Source organism: Oncorhynchus tshawytscha, linkage group LG08, assembly GCF_018296145.1.
Source record: "Oncorhynchus tshawytscha isolate Ot180627B linkage group LG08, Otsh_v2.0, whole genome shotgun sequence".
Taxonomy (NCBI): Eukaryota; Metazoa; Chordata; class Actinopteri; order Salmoniformes; family Salmonidae; genus Oncorhynchus; species Oncorhynchus tshawytscha.
Genome location: NC_056436.1, coordinates 72,740,025 through 72,761,678, shown reverse-complemented (window position 1 = coordinate 72,761,678; position 21,654 = coordinate 72,740,025). Strand labels below are relative to the sequence as shown.

The 21,654-nt window shown below is 41.7% G+C and overlaps 1 protein-coding gene across 1 annotated transcript; it reads right to left on the bottom strand.

Annotated features, from left to right (window-relative positions):
- Nucleotides 1–8,330: 8,330 nt before the first annotated feature.
- Nucleotides 8,331–10,537, bottom strand: her5 (hairy-related 5). Its single transcript, XM_024430648.2, has 3 exons — nucleotides 10,340–10,537; nucleotides 10,034–10,129; nucleotides 8,331–9,955 (listed from the first exon to the last, which is right to left on the bottom strand). Exons 1-3 carry the CDS (start codon nucleotides 10,376–10,378, stop codon nucleotides 9,467–9,469), a joined length of 624 nt encoding a protein of 207 aa, XP_024286416.2. The 5' UTR covers nucleotides 10,379–10,537; the 3' UTR covers nucleotides 8,331–9,466.
- Nucleotides 10,538–21,654: the final 11,117 nt, after the last annotated feature.

Here is a 21,654-nt window from a genome sequence, read left to right as displayed (position 1 = left end):
TGTCCAAAGTCTGTTACGTCCTGTGTCTGCTCTCCGTACTCGCCCTGAAGTACGTGTCCAAAGTCTGTTACGTCCTGTGCCTGCTCCCCATACTCGCCCTGAAGTACGTGTCCAAAGTCTGTTACGTCCTGTGCCTGCTCCCCATACTCGCCCTGAAGTACATGTCCAAAGTCCGTTACGTCCTATGTCTGCTCCCCGTACTCGCCCTGAGGTATGCCTCCACAGCCCAGTACGTCCTGTGCTAGCTCCCCGCACTCGCCGTGCAAAGTGTGTCATTGTTCCAGTACAAGTTGTGCCGGTTCTACGCACCAGGTCTCCAGTGACCCTCCAAAGCCCAGTACGTCCTGTGCTAGCTACCCGCACTCACCGTGCGGAGTGTGTCATCGTCCCGGCACCATCTGTGCCAGTTCTATGCTCCAGGTCTCCAGTGCGCCTCCACAGCCCAGTACATCCTGTGCTAGCTACCCGCACTCCCCGTGCGGAGTGTGTCATCGTTCCAGCACCATCGGTGCCAGTTCTACACACCAGGTCGCTAGTACGCCTCCAGTCAGGTACGTCCTGTGCCTGCTCCTCGCACTCTCCCTCAAGTGTGCCTTCCCAGTCAGGTACGTCCTGTGCCTGCTCCTCGCACTCTCCCTCAAGTGTGCCTTCCCAGTCAGGTACGTCCTGTGCCTGCTCCTCGCACTCTCCCTGAAGTGCGTGTCCCCAGTCCAGAGCCTCCAGCGAGGGTTCCTAGTCCAGAGCCTCCTGCGAGGGTTCCCAGTCTAGAGCCTCCAGCGATGGTTCCTAGTCCAGAGCCTCCAGCGAGGGGTCCCAGTCCAGAGCCTCCTGCGACGGTTCCCAGTCCAGAGCCTCCTGCAATGGTTCCCAGTCCAGAGCCTCCTGCAACGGTTCCCAGTCCAGAGCCTCCAGCGAGGGTTCCCAGTCCAGAGACTTCAGCGAGGGTTCCTAGTCCAGAGCCTCCTGCAAAGGTCCCCAGTCCAGAGCCTCCTGCGAGGTTTCCCAGTCCGGAACCTCCGGCGATGATCCACGGTCCGGTTCTTCCAGTGAAGATCCACAGTCCAGAGCCTCCTGTGAAAGTTCCCAGTCCAGAGCCTCCTAGGGGGTTCCCAGTCTGGATCCTCCAGCGATGATCCACGGTCCAGTTCTTCCGGCGATGATCCACAGTCAAGAGCCTCCTGCGAAGGTCCCCAGTCCAGAGCCTCCTGCGAGGGTTCCTAGTCCAGAGCCTCCTGCGAGGGTTCCTAGTCCAGAGCCTCCTGCGAGGGTACCCGGTCCAGAGCCTCCAGCAATGATCCACAGTCCGGTTCTTCCGGCAACGATCCACGGTCCAGAGTCCCTGCAATGATCCACGGTCTAGTTTTTGTATTTCTATGTTGGCCTGGTATGGTTCCCAATCAGAGGCAGCTGTCTATCGTTGTCTCTGATTGGGGATCTGATTAGGTAGCCTTTGCCCACTGGGTTTTTGTGGGATCTTGTTTTTGTGTTGAGGCCTGTGAGCTCTACAGAACGTCACGTTTCGTTGGTCTTCATTGTTTTTGTGAGTTTCATTTAATAAACATGTGGAACTCTACGTACACTGAGCCTTGGTCCGTTAATTCATTAGACGATCGTGACATCCTTCGACCTCATGTCTTGGTTTTTGCTCTGTGGCACTGTAGCTAAATCCCTGTCCACCCTTTTAATCTTTAGGAACTGACTATAACTCTGCATGCAGGCTGAGAAGCCCTCCTGGAACTGACTAGACCTCTGCATACAGTATCTCTGCTCTTCAGGAAAAGGACTGTGTTCCAGTATCTCTGCTCTTCAGGAAAAGCACGGTGTGTTCCAGTATCTCTGCCTGGCTTCTCCATGTGACAGCTGGCCAAACTCTGGAGATCAGAAAAAACTATGTTTCGTCAGCATTGCTAAGACTAAAAACTTAACAGCTGGTGGAGAGGATAAGGAGACACACTGTAAAGAAAGGGAGATGCTGTCCATACCTGATCCTGTTGCCCCTGCAGAAGAAGGGTTCTCAGGGTGTCCAAGCTTCTGATCATTCTCCCTCTGCAATGCTTCTCCACTTATGGTTTGAGAAGCTGTCAAGAATAATACAATATGACTAATTAGAGAGAGGGTCGGTTCAACAACAATATCAAAGACACATTTAAGATATAGAATCAAATATGGGGCAAATGAAAAGTTTAAAATCACATATTGTACCTTTCTAGGAGAAATTGTGGCGTCAAATTGAGTTACTGATGAAGGTTTCATCTTCCAAATTCACTCGTTTTGTCTTCGATTTACAATATTCTGTGTCTGACGCTCTCTCCTCTCTAGTCTCTTCCAGACTACGAATCAAAAGTGTTATATGGGTTCGTCAGGGCAGTAGACTTGCTCAGACCATGACCTCTTCTCTAAAGGCTAATTTGTCGCTTGATTGAGAGAAGAAAAAAAAACCCACAATATTTATTAAAAGACTGAAGGGGAAATCTGCCCCTGTTCCGTTAAAAAGCTTAGGGATGGGTGTGGAGAAATGCAACCTCTCAAATTCATAGACAGACATATGGATGCAAGAACTGACCACCCATGATATCAACATTATAGTTTGAACCATGTTTTGAGGCTGTATAGTGTTTGTTTAAATGTACTTTGTTAACAAACATTGGAGTTAAACAAGCTTACATTTTGGTTTCGACGGTTGAACTAAGCTCACGAGGCATTCATAAATTATGTTCTTCAAGAATCAAGTAAAATAAATGGATGTAGCACCTGCAGATTGCCCCTCTAAAGACGGATTAAAACTCATTACATTTGGGCAACATTCTAACCTATTCCAAATGGTTTGATAAAGTCGGGTAGCCAAGAACTGTCTGTGCACAACGTTAAAAGACAAGGCTACAACATATTTACATATAAAAATAAACGTTTTCATTTGTTTTGTTTAAAATAAAGTAGTAGATATGGCCTGAATCAATTTGTCAATTTGCCCTGCTACATTTTATATAAGCCCATTGAATAACCTTGAATAGCCTACGTATAACAAACAATGCGAAATATTACCATATTCAATGTTTTAACAGTGAAAGTAGCCGATAGAGGTGAGTTTGCGTTTTTTATCCATGTTCCATGATTAACCACAGGGGTACGTGGAACGTCAAAATCCGTTTTCAGCGCACGAGCCTACTTTTTATGTAGGCTATTCCAAGAGCACTTTTTTGGCTCGTGGGTGCATGCAAACGTTTTAACACCCCATGTGCTATAACACGTGGCAGAAATGATGGTGGCAAATCCTTTGTGCCAAGGTGTTAAATGCTAACTTTTCCTTTCCCTTCTGTCGAAGTGTTACTATTTTCTCAGGCATTTAGCCTAGTCAATTAAAATATATGTCTACTGGAATTCTTTATTCGTCTACCATGGCAGCTCATATCAAAGTTCTCCTCTTCATTATGATTGTGATCAATTATCATGATAACTAAATCAGCAATCAGTCAATTAATCATCATTTATATTGCATTGATTGTGGACCATGCGTAATTCGAAATGAATGAAGCGCAAATTTCCAATTGTAGAATTTACAGCAATATCGAATTAGCCTACTCAAGTTTTTTTTCAGGCCTCGTGCACCACACTACACTTTGGTAATTAAATAGGCTACTGTATGAAAATGTCAAGAATGCTAAAAAGAAGGATCTCTATTTTCAGTCAACAATTTGGACAACGGGACATATTTGGGATGAATTAATCGACAATTGTGAATTCGTTTGATAAAAAAAACATTTAAATAGAGGTAGGCCTAAAATGGACCAGATTACTCTCCTTTGCGTTGTTTGGGTGTGGGATTGGGTTCATGCATTGCACGAGACAACAGACAAATGGTTTGTTACCTGATTAAATTTACTCCCGTTGGCAAAAACAAAAAGGTGGCATTTACTTTGCTATTTTCTCTCCTTGTATACTTCACACGTGTATGCCTGTGGCCGTGGGAATGGCCTGTAAACGTCGCTCACATCATGTATCTTTTCTAAACTCTACAAGGTGAATGGGGCAGCAAATTATGAAGAGTGAACGCTGGTTCTCATATGGCAATTCATTTGATACACTGGCATATTCAATAACAAATCTTACTAAAAGCCTATTAAGAACTTTCCTCCATATGTAGCCTACCCACGCGTGAAATTAATAATTGTCTTTATGAAGCTGGAGTTGTTGCTAATTTAAAAAATACTTCCATAATTTTGACCTTCGTAGAAAAGCAACTATTTACTACACCATCTGTGTAGCTTGAGGTAACTCAATTTGACAGCTGGATGGTGTGAAACATCTCAGGTAGGCTGCTGAACGCGTGGCTCTCGTGCCAACACGAGACGTGAACATGGGCGCTGAACAGATGACAATCTACTAATTTCTGTGGCAGAAAATAAACATTATACAACGATGGGCTTTGATTTGACAATCTGGCTAAAAGTATCTGTCTCTAAACACTAATTTACTGACTCATATTCAAATCATACTTAGCCTACAAATAAGACCATGTAAATGTAACGTGAAGCTATAAAATCAAACTACTATATAAATAAAATGTTTCGTTTTTTATTTTTGTGTGGATAGACTAAATGCTCTCTGTTCTTTAGTGCGCTTTGACCAACACATCCTCAGTGGGCAGTTCTAGGCTAGAAAAAAAGTCCTCTGCCTCATTTAATCCATTTACCACCGAGCTGGTAAATGCGTTTTAGTGAGGGATTCCGACAATAATAACAATTTAACACGGTATTCTAGTCAGCTTGGAGAAAGATTCCCTTCGAATGAATCCTTAATCAGATTTTCGCTTTTAACCCGTTTATTTATGGGCTTATCTAGGGGTGTTAAAGCAGTCCAAAGCTCCGTTCAATAGCGCGTCCTGTTCAGGGCGCGACCTAGCGGGACTAACTCCTCCTTTGATATAAGGTGTTACTATAGGCACAAGTGAGGCCTTGAAGAATGTAGGAGTTGTAATATGCAATTGTGGACACACTAATAATCCAATCAGGCGAAATTTTTGAACGTTACAAATAGCAAGTTTATGTTTAGCTATGACAATATTTTAATATTGTACTCTATTGAACACTATACAACATAGCTCGTGTTGGATTTGACATATGCGAACATATATTCACTGATGACAACTTTCTATTAGGCCTTTGTGCTTTTACCACAAAGCTCCTTCAAATCAAATTGGAGACTAATAAATCATTCTACATACAGTGAGGTCCAAAAGTAATTGGACAGTGACACATTTGTGGTTGTTTTGGCTCTTAACTCCAGCACTTTGGATTTGAAGTGATATAATGGTTAAAGTGCAGACGTCAGCTTTAATTTGAGGACATTTTCATCCATATTAGGTGAACCGTTTAGAAATTACAGCTCTTTTTGTACATTTTAGGGAACTAAAATTATTTGGACAAATTCCATTATATGTGTATTAAAGTAGTCACAAGTTTAGTATTTGGTCCCATATTCCTAGAACGCAATGACTACATCAAGTTCGGGAGCCTACAAACTTGTTGGATGCATTTGCAGTTTGTTTTGGTTGTGTTTAAAATTATTTTGTGCCAAATAGAAATTAATGTAAAATAATATATTGTGCCATTTTGGAGTCACTTTTATGGTAAATAAGAATATAATATGTTTCTAAACACTTCTACATTAATGTGGATGCTACAATGATTAAGGATAATCATTAATGAATCGTGAGTAATGATGAGTGAGATAGTTACAGAGGCATAAATACACTATGTATACAAAAGTATGTGGACACCACGTCAAATTAGTGGATTCAGCTACTTCAGCCACACCTGTTGCTGAAAGGTGTATACAATCGAGCACACAGCCATACAATCTCCATAGACAAACACTGGCAGTAGAATGGCCTTACTGAAGAACACAGTGACTTTTAACATGTCACTATCATAGGATGCCACCTTTCCAACAAGTCAGTGTGTCAATTTCTCCCCTGCTAGAGCTGCCCCGGTCAACTGTAAGTGCTGTTGTTGTGAAGTGGAAACGTCTAGGAGCAACAAAGACTCAGCTGGAAGTGGTAGTTCACACAAGCTCACAGAACAGGACCACCTAGTGCTGAAGTGCGTAGAGCCTTTTTAAAAATGGAACCTTTATGTAACTAGACAAGTCAGTTAAGAACAAATTCTTAATTACAATGACGGCCTAGCCCGGCCAAACCCTAACCCGGACGACACCGGGCCAATTGTGTACCGCCCTATGGGACTCCCAATCACAGCCAGTTGTGATACAGACTGGAATCAAACCAGAGTCTGTAGTGACAGCTCTAGCACTGAGATGTAGTGCCTTAGATCGCTGCGCCACTCGGGAGTCGAAATCATCTGTCCTCGGTTGCAACACTCACTACTGAGTTCCAAACTGCCTCTAGAAGCAACATCAGCATAAGAACTGTTCGTCGGGAGCTTCATTAAAAGCAGCCGCACATAAACATAAGATTACCATTGCCAATGCCAAGCGTCGGATGAAGTGGTGTAAAGCTTGCTGCCATTGGACTCTACCTGCCCCAATGCACAGTGCCAACTGTAAAGTTGGTGGAGAAGGAATAATTTCCTGGGGCTGTTTTTCATGGTTCGGGCCAGGGCCCTTAGTTCCAGTGAAGGGAAATCTCAACGCTACAGCATACAATGACATTCTAGACAATTCTATGCTTCCAAGGTTGTGGCAACAGTTGGGGGAAAGCCCTTTCCTGTTTCCGCATGACAATGACCCTGTGCACAAAGCGAGGTCCATACAGAAATGGATGGTCGAGATCGGTGTGGAAGAACGTACTGGTCTGCACAGAGCCCTGACCTCAACCCCATCGAAGACATTTGGAATGAATGGGAACGCCGACTGCGAGCCAGGCCTAATCGCCCAATATCAGTGCCTGACCTCACTAACGCTCTTGTGGCTGAAGGGAAGCAAGTCCCCACAGTAATGTTCCAACATCTAGTGGAAAGCCTTCCCATAAGAGTGGAGGCTGTGATAGCAGCAAAGAGGGGACCAACTCCGTATTAATGCCCATGATTTTGGAATGAGATTTTTGATGAGCACATACTTTTGGCCATGTAGTGTATCCCCCCACCCCGGTTATTGGTAATGGTGCGAGGTTAGGATGTTTTATTTTATTTAACCTTTATTTATCAGGGTGAGTCAATTAAGAACAAATTCTCATTTGCAATGAGGACCTGATCCATAATCATGGTAACATCCATATTAATGTGGAAGTGGTCAGAAACATATTCTATTCTTATTTACAATAAAAGTGACACAATACATTATTTAACATTCATTTCTATTGGGCACAAAACAATATGAAACAACCAAAACAAACAGCAAATGTAGCCATAGCGAGCTAGGAATATGGGACCAAACACTTCATTTTTGACTACTTTAATACACGTGTAAGTGAATTTGTCCAAATACTTTGGATTCCCTAAAATGGGTGACTATTTACAAAAAGTGCTGTAATTTCTAAACGGTACACTCAATATGGATTAAAATACCCTCAAATTAAAGCTGACAGTCCACACTTGAAACTCATAGTGATTGTATCATTTCAAAGGGATGCAGTAAAGAGCCAGAACATAGTTGTCTACTGTGAAAATACTTTTGGACCTCACTGTATTTTAAATTAAGTTGTTAAGTCAGTCTTCATCAGTTTCTACACAAAAATATGATGCAAATATTTTACACATAACTTCATGGTACCTAGAACCTCTATAGGACTTGTCTAAATAAATAGATCTTAATGATTGATTTTTCAATTATTGGACTGTGTGGCTCATTTGGTGCTTGCAACACCAGGGTTCTGGGATTGATACCTACACGGGACCAGTACGAAAAATGCATGCACTCACTACTGTAAATTGCTCTGGATAAGTGTCTGCTAAATGACTAAAATGTAAATTCTAGTATTTGAGTCAGGCCTACTACCCCTTGAATATTTCCTATTCAATGAATATGGTCAAGCTGCGAATGACCCCTGATCTACCTATCCACGCCTGCGACTTGAGATCAGAGCCGGTTGGATGCTCCAGACTGTATTACGATGCTCAACTCTCTGCATCTCAATGTCTGCTGATGGTTGCCCATGCCAGTGTAAAGTGCACCGTTTGTTTTAATGGTGATAGTTGGTCTTGCCCATTGACATATATGGTCTTCTCACCTAAAAAATGTGCAAATGTCAGGGCTGTTCTCAACCCAGGTCCAGGCCATTCACACTAACAATGTGGGACAATGTGTTTTGATGGCTCAGGAAGTAGAACATTTAGAGCAAACAGACATAGCAGCCAACAAAGTTTTAGACAAGAGTCCACTTTCACTCAATTTTAATATAAAAAAAAATACAGGACAACATTTTTTTTGCCATGTTTAACATAAACAGGATGTCAGTGTTTCTCACTTGGACAAAACACTTTTTTAGTTTACAATGTAAACCAGCAAGACTAGCACAATGGGGCAGTAGGTAGCCTAGTGTTTAGAGCATTGGGCCAGTAACTGAAAGGTTGCTAGATCGAATCCTCAAGCTTACAAGGGAAAAATCTGTCGTTCTACCCCTGAACAAGGCAGTTAACCCACTGTTCCGAGGCCATCATAGTAAATAAGAATTTGTTCTTAACTGGCTTGCCTGGTTAAAAAAAAGAGTGAAACCACTCATCAAAAAATAAAGTTGAATGCAGTTTGTTATCTTATATGCCCTTAAAACGATAAGAAAAAATGTATTTTAATCAAGGCTATATTGTCTAATAATATATCACCACACAAAGTCTCGTGCCATAGCAAGGCCACAGAGGTAAGGTTCATATTGAAAAAGATACGATTGAGAGTCAAACATCTTGTTTACCTTCAGTGGCTCAAAAAAATAGAAAGACTTGTGGTTTTTGAGCGTGATTTAAAAAAACAACATTAAACTTACAAATATAATCAGCAGACATGCCTGAGAAAAAGGCAGAACCCTGAACCCAAAGAAGCCAAAAAAAAATGACATAATGGGTTACATGACTGGTTATCTGATTCCCTTTTGTATTTTTAAATACACACAAAAAAATGTTCCAAAGGAAATTCAGTTTGCCATATTTCCCTTGTAGATATATACTAGACGTATGGAAACAATTGACATATATTGGCATTTCCACGACAGTATCTGTTCATATCATGAACAAATAAAGTAATCCATATATACAAGATGTACATTTAAACATTTAAACAAATGACAGTCAGTCTACTGACCGAGAGTCACACAGTTAACCCAGTCAGCCCCCACCTTTAACTGTCTACTCCACTTCCCATCACTGTCCACTCTACTCCCAATCACTACCTATTGCCAATCAACCTCCTCCATCCCATCCCTGCTGGGCAGTTGATGAGCGGGCAGCTGTTAGAAGTTCTACAACCTTATCTCTGGTGCAGAACTGGGACCCCAACTGTGCAGATCATTGGAGGCTGTCAATCACTGCTGTGGCCATGGCCTCCACACAGAGTCACTGTGTTCCATGTACGGCTTGGAGGGGGAAAGACGCTCCATGTTACCGAGGCCAGTTCTCAGACCTGGGCCTGGGTGAGGCTGTGGCAGCTGCTGTCTAGCCAGGGGAGTTTGGTCGGGGGTGGAAGGTGATGTACCATGGAGCTGGGCAGATGATGGAGGATGGGTGAGCCCCATGCGGGACCTCTGAGGTGGGGCATCAGCATCGTGGCTGGGCTCATCCAACTCCTGGCTCTTGGTTGCAATAAAGTGGCTGACTTTTAGTAGGCATGACCTCATGCCCTCACGGTAGTTATGCTGCTTCCTCTTGCAGGGGGACCTCTGCTCTACCCCACCCTCTTTGGAGTGGCCTCTTTTCGTTTGCTGATGCTGTTGTTCTCCTTCCTGCTCTGTCCTCAGGAAGTTGACCACACTCTCCAAAATCTCTGCCTTTTCCACCTTGGGATTCTTCAGTTTCTAAATAAACAAAAGTACAAAATAAATACATCTGAAAATACTCAGAAAAAAGACACAGACCAACTTTATGTAACTCACCTCATTACTTGTGTTCTCCAACAACAAAAGTCGTAAGGTTTCCAGACTGTGGTTGATACGATCTCTCCTCCGTTTCTCCATGAGGGGTTTGGGGACCTGAACGTATAAATCCCTGAGTTAGGCCTATTCGTTTACTGATGTATAAAATTGAATGACAAAAACAGGATATCCCCGGACACGTTTAGGCTTGATGAAAATCAGACGGAGTTTTGTGGCAATAAACAGCCTATCGTCCATGCACCTAATTTGTACGAAACAGAAATGACAAATAATGAACTCTAATGAAAATGAAAAAGTTTTACTTACCCGTCTTACGTCCTTTTGATCTGGGAGCACAGTCTCCATCGTTTTCCTGATAAAATAATGTCGAGATGTTGTTTAAAATCAGAGAGGTAAATGGCGCTTCACATCTATAAATGCCGTAGAATACAACCACGCCCATTCCCGCCCTCCGTTCTACTTCATTTGGATTACAGTTATTGGATTACAGTTACCATGACATATACAGTCAATACATCCAGGCATGGCTATTGGTTTATTCAAGAAAGGGCACCACCCCTGATCCCAGATGCGCACGCCCTTGGCATCGAATAACACTATTGTTAGTGTTATTAGGCCTAGGCCTAATCCTGTACCCTAATTTCGTTTGGGAAATATCCCACTGGGCACCAACCATGTTGGTTCAACGTAATTTCGTTTAAATGACGTGGAAACAACGTTGATTCAAACAGTGTGTGCCCAGTGGGAAGGTTTATCCTGTAATTCGATAAATTAATAGTTCTTCATGATATCTTTATCGTCAGAGTAGGCTAATAGGTGGAATGGTGGAAACTGCAAGTCCATGAGGTTCAATGTTTTCATAAAACAATACATTCCGACCAAAGTGAATGTCTGAATCCATAATATATGGCCTTTGTTTTAAAAACATGTTTATGCCAGCAAAGAGGACAGTTAAACATTGTTAGGGGGCTGTGACATTGGATCATATAGCATAGGCTACAATCATATAAAAAACAAGAGTTATCTTTATTCTAATGTTCCATTTGTAATGTATGCCTGTTGCTGGCCTTATACACCCACATGCCATCAATTGGGGCGGCAGGGTAGCCTAGTGGTTAGAGCGTTGGACTAGTAACCAGAAGGTTGCAACTTCAAAACCTGAGCTGACAAGGTACAAATCTGTCATTCTGCATCCCTGAACAGGCAGTTTACCCACTGTTCCTAGGCAGTCATTGAAAATAAGAATTTGTTCTTAACTGACTTGCCTAGTTAAATGAAGGTAAAAAAAATAATTACACAGCCATCTCACAACATTATGACCAGTGGCTACAAGTCATTGGTTGTCTTAAAATGTCTGATGTGTTTTAAATGGCTTCATCCCCCACAATCTAGCAACATCCAAGCTGGTGTTGGTGTGATGGTCTGGAGTCTGGGATGGTGATAGGCCACTTCTTAGATTTGCATTTGGATGGAACTCAAATGTCCCATTCAGGTGTCCCACAGAGGCTAAAACGTCGTCTTACAACAATAGGGTCGACAATTCAGTTTAAGGACATGTTCAATTTATAAACATGAATACATTGATAGTCGGATAAGGACCATTAGAAGGTGATGGACGACATTAACCACAAAGATGTGTTCACCTTTCTCAATTCAAGACACGACTGGATTACACGTATTGGACCATTCAAAATCTTCTAATTTGAATAGTTTAAACATTTGGATTTACAGTAACGTTATAAACTACTATGATATTAAATTCGGTTCTGTCATGTATAATATCATTAGCTTATGTGATCTTGCAGAAATTAATTGAGCTTTGATCTAACTTTATTAAATGAGCACCATTCTCCATTCGTCAGTGAAATTTTCCAGAGTATACTGTTCTCTGGGCAGCCGAATGAGTAGAGCAGAGAATATTCCGCACATGCACACACGCTTCGGATTTCGGAGCCGCAGCCACGCCGCAATACACACATCTAACTCCTCATTTGGACCCATGTTTAGTCAGACATTTTACTTAATAAACGCATTGAAAGTATGGGAAAATTAGAAACACTGGCTCACCTTGGAGACCACTAGTCTAACTGCCTATCAAGGTCTAGGCTTTCTTGTTGATGTTTTATACTGACATTTAAAGCTATCATTGAAACACTGCCCACGGCATTAACACAAAAGCATATTTAATGGAGTTGTTTGCACAGTCAAATAGGTGGCGATAAGAGACTATCCGTCTCAATGTGTCTACAGCATTTTTACCTGTTTAACCTGTGATATAAACTCTGCAAAACTCTGGTAGCACAACAAATCTCAACCTCTGCACAAGTCAGCCGTTGCGCACGGCACCTGGCCGCCTTGAGCCTTCGTACCTTTGGTGATTTCACTTAGAGGTAATGCCTTTATGGGAGGACACCTCCATTAAACGATATCTGGCGTTGTGGTGAATCCGCAGAGAAAAGTTGATTATGTTAAACCAAATTAAATTGATCATATAAGGTCTAGGCCGTTAGTCTTTGTCCTACAGACAATAATGAAAAATAGTAGTACTTAGTCAAACCGTGTTTCACAGAGAGTTCTCTAAACATTTGTGGCCCTGGCCGTGATCCCACCATTATAATGGGGATATGTGGAGATAACAACGGAATGATCGGATCAGGGACATCCCGTAGAGATTAACTGGATTTGAAGAGGCACTGATAGTTCCGTTTAACAAAAAAGAGAGAGCTTCTTTCTTACGGTTTAGTCACTGGTGAGTGCTCTGAAGAATCATGACTTCTGTTTAATCCTGTGTGTGCGAGCGCGCGTGCGCGAGATAGGTCTAGGCTGTAGCTACGCGTTTAGAAAGGAATAGCCTAATTGTGTGCAATAAAATGTCTTCCAAAATGTCAACAATATAGACAATCTATGAAATATAAATTCATTTAAAATGGCAGGTGATTTGAACAAATGCTTTGTCATTATCAAACACCATCAGCTTGTTTGGCTATAGTCTGCCATCATGTCCTTGAAGATAATCCTTTTCTTACAATCGGCTAAAAGAGCATCTTTCTGTTCAGTGTGCACCTGCACTACAAAGGACAAGAAAACAAAAGTGCTATCAATAATTTCAAGGCACGTGGACCCGCCCCATAAATGAGCCGGAGTGATGGACACAGCGCGCTTGCTTGCCCCACTGAAGGAATGCAATTAGCGACATCTGGCCTTTATTAATAAGGTCTCGAGACCCCTGGCCGCTTTGAGAAAGTCCCAACCAATATAGAAACTCGTCATGCGCGTCAGCTCTGCAGACAAAGGGGTCAAAACGGCTCGGACTCAAAGATAGAGCTAAAATATCAACACAATTCCACACTAAATTCGTGCAAATATGTACAAAAAGAATTTCAGCAGATTTCGTGATTTTTTGTTCAGCATAATGTACAATTTTTTAACTTAATTAATAAGGAAATACACACATTTTTGTTTGACTTAATTCATGGGAAAATACAATTTGGGGGGCAAACTTTGGAACAATCTTATTAGAGCAATGCATGATGGGTAATGATGTTCTACACTGCTGTGTCCCACGTTTATTTATATAAAAATACAAACGTGTACTTTCACCGAAGTAATTAAAATATAATAGTAGCTTATATTGTTTTTATTTATTAATGCCAACACTGTTTTCTATATTTGTTTTTGCTTAATGATTCTGATGCACTTGTAGTCAGAAACGCACTTTTTTTCCTGTAAGCAACTATAGGCCTACACGAGTTTCTTCATAGTGCATTTCATATTTCATGGAGCCTAAATTACTCAATGTTCTTCATAATGCATTTTATACAAGACTAATTGTATGAGGGTTGCCAGACTGGAGAAAAAAAATACAGATTTTTCTGTTTTGTTTTATTGTGGTATGATGAAGGTATTTGATTCGGGAATGGGGATACATATTCTATTATGGGAAATTATAATACACACACACACACTGACTTTGTTTGTACTCATGTTATAGCCAACTCTTGACCTTTGTATGAATTCTTTTTCATAAAATATTTCTATCATGTTGTTGTGTATTCATTATCTGTAATTTGTTAAATGTTTGTAGTTTGCATGTTTCAGTAATGATTAACATGTTTAAGTAGTCGTAAATCTCTGCTTGATTTAGCTTTTGGTATATTTGGCATTTTTATACATATTCTGTATTTCCATTGAAGAAAGTAATAATTAATCAACACTCTACTGTAAATAAATGGACACTACCGGTTACAAAATGGAAATTAATCTCTGTAAATAAATGGTGAGAAATGCCATTTGGCTATGGGTTTACAGCCCTATAATGATGACACAAGCTATATCAGCTTAAAAAGTGTTTATTTACAACCTATGGGGTATGAGATATTGTGAATAGTGGCATAGGATAGTCTGAAATGAATTAATATACCCTAACCCTAAGCTATGTTCAATGTCAGCAGCAATTTTCAGTGAGAAATGTTCAGTCTGAAGCCATTCGGCTATGAGTTTCACAGCCCATAATGATACAAGTTATACCACCTTAAAAAGGGTTTAATTACAAACTCAGGGGTATAACATATTGGGCAAAATGGTGTAGGAGAGTCAGTCTTTGCCAATGAGAACCAAGAGGGGCCTAACTTTGTCCTTCATGACTGGGAAAGGCCTCAATTCTAGGCTGTAGGAAATCCTACATCCATCTCATTAGATCAGAACAGGATGGATCAACAGTGATTCATATTACTGGTTGGTATCCTAAAAAAAGGACAGTTGTGTTTTGCAGCATAACACACTTATATTATTTGTCTACCCATATGATGTGGATCATTGTCAGGTTATTAGACGTATAAGCTTAAGTAACAAAAGACCACCATGATTGTAATAATACTTTGAACAGGTGGGCCAAATGCTGGGCCAATTGTGCGCCACCTCATGTGTCTCCCGGTCGAGGCTGGCTGCGACACAGCCCTGGGTCGAACCTGGATCTGTAGTGACATCTCTAGTGACATCTCTAGCACTGCGATGCAGTGCCTTAGACCGAGCTTCAGGCAACTTTGATGTAAGGCTTGATCACACCTGTAGTGACTACTTCTATCTGTCACACCCGTTGTTGATTATCCATTGTTCACTAGATGTATCAATGTAATTACACCCAACACAATGTTGAAAAACAGAATGCTTCCCACCACTAGATCACATAACCAGGCGTGAGCTGGACGGGATCCCAACGCTGCCACCAGTGTAGCATAAGAAAGTGAAAGCTACAACAGGGACTCTAACCAGGGCTCATACATTGCAATGTGAGCTCTAATAGCTGTTGTCATGAAAGCCTAGTAGGCCTCTGGGCAAAGGCAGTAGGCCTACAATGCTGGAATATGCCTTATTACAATATTATATAACATGATTGACAGGACCATAATAATCATCATGAAATGACCTTGGAAGTGCCATAAGTGTAAGCCAACATAATTCATTATTTTACATGAACCTGTTTAACTGCATTGATATGGCCTAATTGATCATAGCCCAGACTCTTATAGTTGCAAATACCATGCAGTTGCACCAGGGGAATTTAAATCAAACCATTTTTTTTTCAGGTCTTCTGTTTCCCCCACATTTATTGATTAACTAATTTCCCATCATGAAAATGTATCCCCATTCCCCAATTGAAAACCTTCATCAATTCCACACAAAAAAAGACAAATAAAGCTTTTTACTCCAATCTGGCAACCCTCATAAAATCTGACATAGCAAATCAAATCAAATTTATTTATATAGCCCTTCGTATATCAGCTGATATCTCAAAGTGCTGTACAGAAACCTAGCTTAAAACCCCAAACAGCAAGCAATGCAGGTGTAGAAGCATGTTGGCTAGGAAAAACTCCCTATAAAGGCCAAAACCTAGGAAGAAACCTAGAGAGGAACCAGGCTATGTGGGGTGGCTAGTCCTCTTCTGGCTGTGCCGGGTGGAGATTTTAACAGAACATGGCCAAGATGTTCAAATGTTCATAAGGTGGACTGGGGACAACAAGGAGTCATCACATCATGTCAGGTAGTCCTGAGGCATGGTCCTAGGGCTCAGGTCCTCTGAGAGAAAGAGAGAAAGAGAGAATTTAGAGAGAACATACTTAAATTCACACAGGACACCGGATAGGACAGGAGAAGTACTCCAGATATAACAAACTGACCCTAGCCCTCCGACACATAAACTACTGCAACATAAATACTGGAGGCTGAGACAGGAGGGGTCAGGAGACACTGTGGCCCCATCCGATGACACCCCCGGACAGGGCCAAACAGGAAGGATATAACCCCACCCACTTTGCCAAAGCACAGCCCCCACACCACTAGAGGGATAACTTCAACCACCAACTTACCATCCTGAGACAAGGCCGAGTATAGCCCACAAAGATCTCCGCCACGGCACAACCCAAGGGGGGCGTCAACCCAGACAGGAAGATCACATCAATGACTCAACCCACTCAAGTGACGCACCCCTCCTAGGGACGGTATGAAAGAGCCCTAGTAAGCCAGTGACTCAGCCCCTGTAATAGGGTTAGAGGCAGAGAATCACAGGCAGAGACAGCAAGGGCGGTTCGTTGCTCCAGAGCCTTTCCATTCACCTTCACACTCCTGGGCCAGACTACACTAAATCATATGACCCACTGAAGAGATGAGTCTTCAGTAAAGACTTAAAGGTTGAGACCGAGTTTGCATCTCTCACATGGGTAGGCAGACCATTCCATAAAAATGGAGCTCTATAGGAGAAAGCGCTGCCTCCAGCTGTGTGCTTAGAAATTCTAGGGACAATTAGGGGGCCTGCGTCTTGTGACCGTAGCGTACGTGTAGGTATGTACGGCAGGACCAAATCAGAGAGATAGGTAGGATCAAGCCCATGTAATGCTTTGTAGGTTAGCAGTAAAACCTTGAAATCAGCCCTTGCCTTGACAGGAAGCCAGTGTAGGGAGGCTAGCACTGGAGTAATATGATAAAATTTTTTTGGTTCTAGTCAGGATTCTAGCAGCTGTATTTAGCACTAACTGAAGTTTATTTAGTGCTTTATCTGGGTAGCCGGAAAGTAGAGCATTGCAGTAGTCTAACCTAGAAGTGACAAAAGCATGGATTAATTTTTCTGCATCATTTTTGGACAGAAAGTTTCTGATTAGCACCAGTATCTCAAAGTATTAAGCGAAAAGAAGCATTAAAAAACGCATTGGCATTAATTAAAAATAAACGCAAGGCTACTAATATAAAATAATTATTTAGGTGACAACCTGGTTGATTAACAATATTGGGTTGTTAACGCGTTTGTTTTTTTATATAAATACATGTGGGACACAAAAAAGGCAGTGTAAACGCTGTTGCCCAAAATGCATTGCTCCAATAATTTTTAAAAGATTGTTCTGAAGTTTCCCCCCCCAAAATGTATTTTCCCTTATTTTCCCTTGTATTTTCCCTTATTTTCCTACGAATTAAGCCACACACAAATGCACGAAATCTGCTGAAATCCATTTAAAAAAAAATCATTTTCACGAATTGAGTGTGAAATTGTGTTTTGTAAATAAGGAAGATGGAGATTCTCGAGGTCGTCAATGTTCACATACTCACATATTCAACTTCGTATAGCCTACAATTGATCGACATCATTGTAGTCCGACCTCTATGCACACCTGAAACCAAAAGGACTCTTAACCGCTTCTACCTGCAAGCCATACGACTGCTAAATAGTTAAATAGTTAACCAAATAACTACCCGGACTATCAGCATTTACCCTTTTTACACGGACTTTTTTGACTCATCACATACGCTGCTGCTACTGTTTACTAGCCTATCTGTCACTTTGTTGCTAGTTAGGTCTATGTGTACATATATAACTCAATTACCTCGTACCGCTGGACATCGACTCAGTACTGGTACCCCGTGTATATAACCAAGTTATCGTTACTCATTGGGTATCTATTATTACTTTTATTATTACGTGTTTAACTTTTCTATTATTTCTCTATTATATTTCTCTCTTCCTTGTTGGGAAGGGCCCCAAGTTAACATTTCACTGTTAGTCCACATGTGACGAAAACAATTGGATTTGACCTTCTCATTGTTTGGACTGTGCATAAAAGCGGCACACTTTGGCTCAAAAGATGGCTCATGGCACTCACACACCCGCCCACTCCTGCAAATACACACGTGCACGCTTAACACCTAGGTGCAACCTTACCTTGACACCCCATTAGCTATTAATCAAACCCGACCCCCGCCCACCCTACCAGACATACACAATCACACCTGATCCTTTTTACGTACATCCTTTCGCTTTTGTTAAAACTATACTTTAAATCATGTTGTTAGCCTACACTTGAAATAGTATAAATAGCACATTACCTACTGGACTCAGACGTCAGTTCAACGTCCAGTTTTGATTTACATTTGAATTTAGTAAACTAACATGAATTCAACGAGAAATCAACACAAATGGGAAACATGTCATTGGATAGGCTAAAAGTTGGGTGGAAATAGACAAAAATGAAATCCCGAAATTGCAAATAAAATTGCTAACAATCTTCCACGTTGATTCAACATTGCATGTTTTGTTTGTTTAAATGACACGGGAAACAACGTTTATTCAACCAGTTTGTGCCCAGTGGGTATTGTAGTGACTTGAATGCATATGTTTGTGATAGTATGCCTATGGTTAATTGGGGTATGCTGGGGTGTGTATTGAAATCGCCACCCTCTCTCCTGGGACAGTCCTGTTCTCACGTGACCTGCAAGTATATCGACACTTTACGGAGTGTGCGGATATATCACACATCATAAAAAATAACTATTCACCTGTTTGTCACTTCTTCACTGTTCCCATGAGTAAATTATCTTTCCCATAGGCACACCTCCATGGTGCCAAATGCACACATAACGAAATGGTACTTGTAGACAGAAGAAAATACAATTTACAATTGTGACCCTTTAAACAAAAAAACTGGGTCGCCATAATAGACTAGTGTCTATTAACAGAATAGCATTTTATTTTCTTCATTGCTGCATCTGCTGCTTAGCATTATTATAACCCTCTAGTTTATAGGCTAATAATAATTCGTTATTCGACAACGTGATCAGTAGAAAACAGCCAAATGTGATTTCATAGGTGTTAAACATTTGCTATGGTCTTCGCGAGTCACCAAATTGTGAAGCACATACAGTATGTATCCAAGAGGTGTCAACTCATCGCCATGCTGTCTCCATCGCTCTCGGATTTCTGACTATTTTAGATATTTTTTTTGTTGCTTTCGATAAAATCTAACTCTAAAAACTAATCCTACTGTTGACAAGTATTTCGTATGATGACGGTTGTTTATCAGATTAGCCTACTTTTAAGAAGAATTTGAATTAGAAATACACAATTAAAATCGAAATTGAACTGGAAATGAATGACAAATATGGCCTCATATATTTTTTTTAGCAAGAGAGCGTTGAAATAGAGGATTTGCCCATTAGTTTACCATTTCGTATTTTACTAGGATCTCCATTAGCTGTTGCCAAGGCAGCAGCTACTCTTCCTGGGATACTGACAGAGATAAAAACATTACATCAAACAAAATATTGTGCATTATACAAATGTACATTGCTCCATTATCACATTACATTATTACAATACTACATGACATTAAAACTTCCCACCCATAAACCCTTTCTTAATTTATCTCATTTTATTTCAATTTCAATGAAGTTGCAGGAGTTAATTGACAGAGTTTTCAGTTACGTCACTGTCACCTCGACACCAATCTGTGTGGCCTCTGTGATATAAACTGGTGTAGCACTGCGCACCCCATTCATTCAACACCCGTGATCCGAACTGCAAGGATATTACCAGTACGTGCCATTTTTCATCTGGACATTTCTTCAAAAATAATGGGCACAATGATGAAGAAGAAAATTGGAAATTCAAGCCCGAAAAATACCAAAAGTATGAAAAGGGTGAGTAGGAACTTGTATTTTTTTACTCTGATTTTGGTATGTTTTCAGATGTGTCATGTGTAGGCTATGGAAAATGCATGGTAAAATGTAATAATAATAGCCTCATGCTTTGCAGTGATAGCTAACATGTACAGTAGCTAACATACTGTGTACATCAGTATGCTATTATACTTAAATTAAGGTAAATTAGGCCTATACAAAAATAAATCAGTTTGATTACAATTGGCACCTCTCTCCCCTCTCTTGTCTCGATGCAGATGTTAAAGCCAGTTATAGAGAAGAAAAGACGAGACCGAATAAATCAGAGTCTTAGCGAGCTAAGGATTTTGTTACTGAACTACAAATTAGATTCGGTGAGTTTTTCAATCCATCCAATCCTATCTAGCCTTAATTGTTGTAGTCTGTAAGTCTATAGCGCCATCCAAAGGCTTTTACGTGGCTGTTTATTTTTGACCTGCTTCCTTATTAGTCTATTCACTCTATTCATCTTGACCACTTTTACACGTTTACAGAACCCCAAACTGGAGAAAGCAGAGATTCTAGACCTGGCTGTGGAATATCTTCAAAAAAGGACAGACAAACGAAGCATAAGCAATGGTAAGTCTATCTAATTAGCTCTTGGCCTGCAAGTGTGTTTGCGAAGGATTATCTACAGTGCATGAAATTGTCCGTACAAATGAAAAATGTTTCCCTCTCCCACCCTTGAACTTTTTTTTAGATTGTTCCAGCCAGGCTGTGTGTGGGCCGAAGGAGGTGCAGCAGGTTATTCACAGTGAGGCCTCCGTGGCAGGCGCCCCCAGTCCCCCAACAGCAGCATTCCCCAGGTCTGCTCTCCCTGCCATCTACACGGCAGGCTTCCAGCAGTGTGTCTCTCACCTGGCTGGCTTCATGGGCAGCAGCAGCCCCTTGGAGAAAAAGGGCTTCATCCTCCTCCAAGGGCTGAAGAGCTACATAGACAGTCAGTGCCCAACCACAAACACCAGTACAGCCATGTATCCATCCAGTCAGTACCCAACCACAAACACCAGTACAGAGCAGCTGCAGTGCCCATCCTCCTCGTCATTAACAGACATCCATCTGAGGTTAGGTGGTAAGGAGACGGCTCATTGGGCGGACATGGTGCCTGTGAGAGAGGGATGCCATCCCTCTAAACAGGGGGCAGTTCTCTGCCTCCGCAAATCCACTTTGTCGACCACCCACCATTCTTTCTACCAACCTAATGGCCACTCGTACCCCTTGACACCTGACTATCTCTCCCCACTGTCTCCTTGCCTTTCTTGTTCTTCTTCGGTTTTCACCACCCCTCCTCCATACTCCTCGTTTCCCTGTCACTTTAGTTTCCCTCCCAGCCTGTCACCTATTTCCTCCAACCCCTCATCCTGCTCCGGATCCCCGTCGCTACATAACGTCCCTTCTCCTCCACTTGGTTTTTCACCCACCTTCCCTCTCTCAAGTCCTCCCGGCCTCCCTCTCCCGAGCCCCCCTCTCGTCCCCTTTCCCTCCCATAAGTCTCTGTGGTCCCCTGTGCCTGCACGAAGGCAAGAATTATTTATTAGCTCCACACACTGGAGACCCTGGTAGAAAGCCAGGTGTGTGCCAACTGACAGAGGGACTATGAAACAGTTCAACTGGACCAACGTTAGAGAAACTGACAAGAGGAG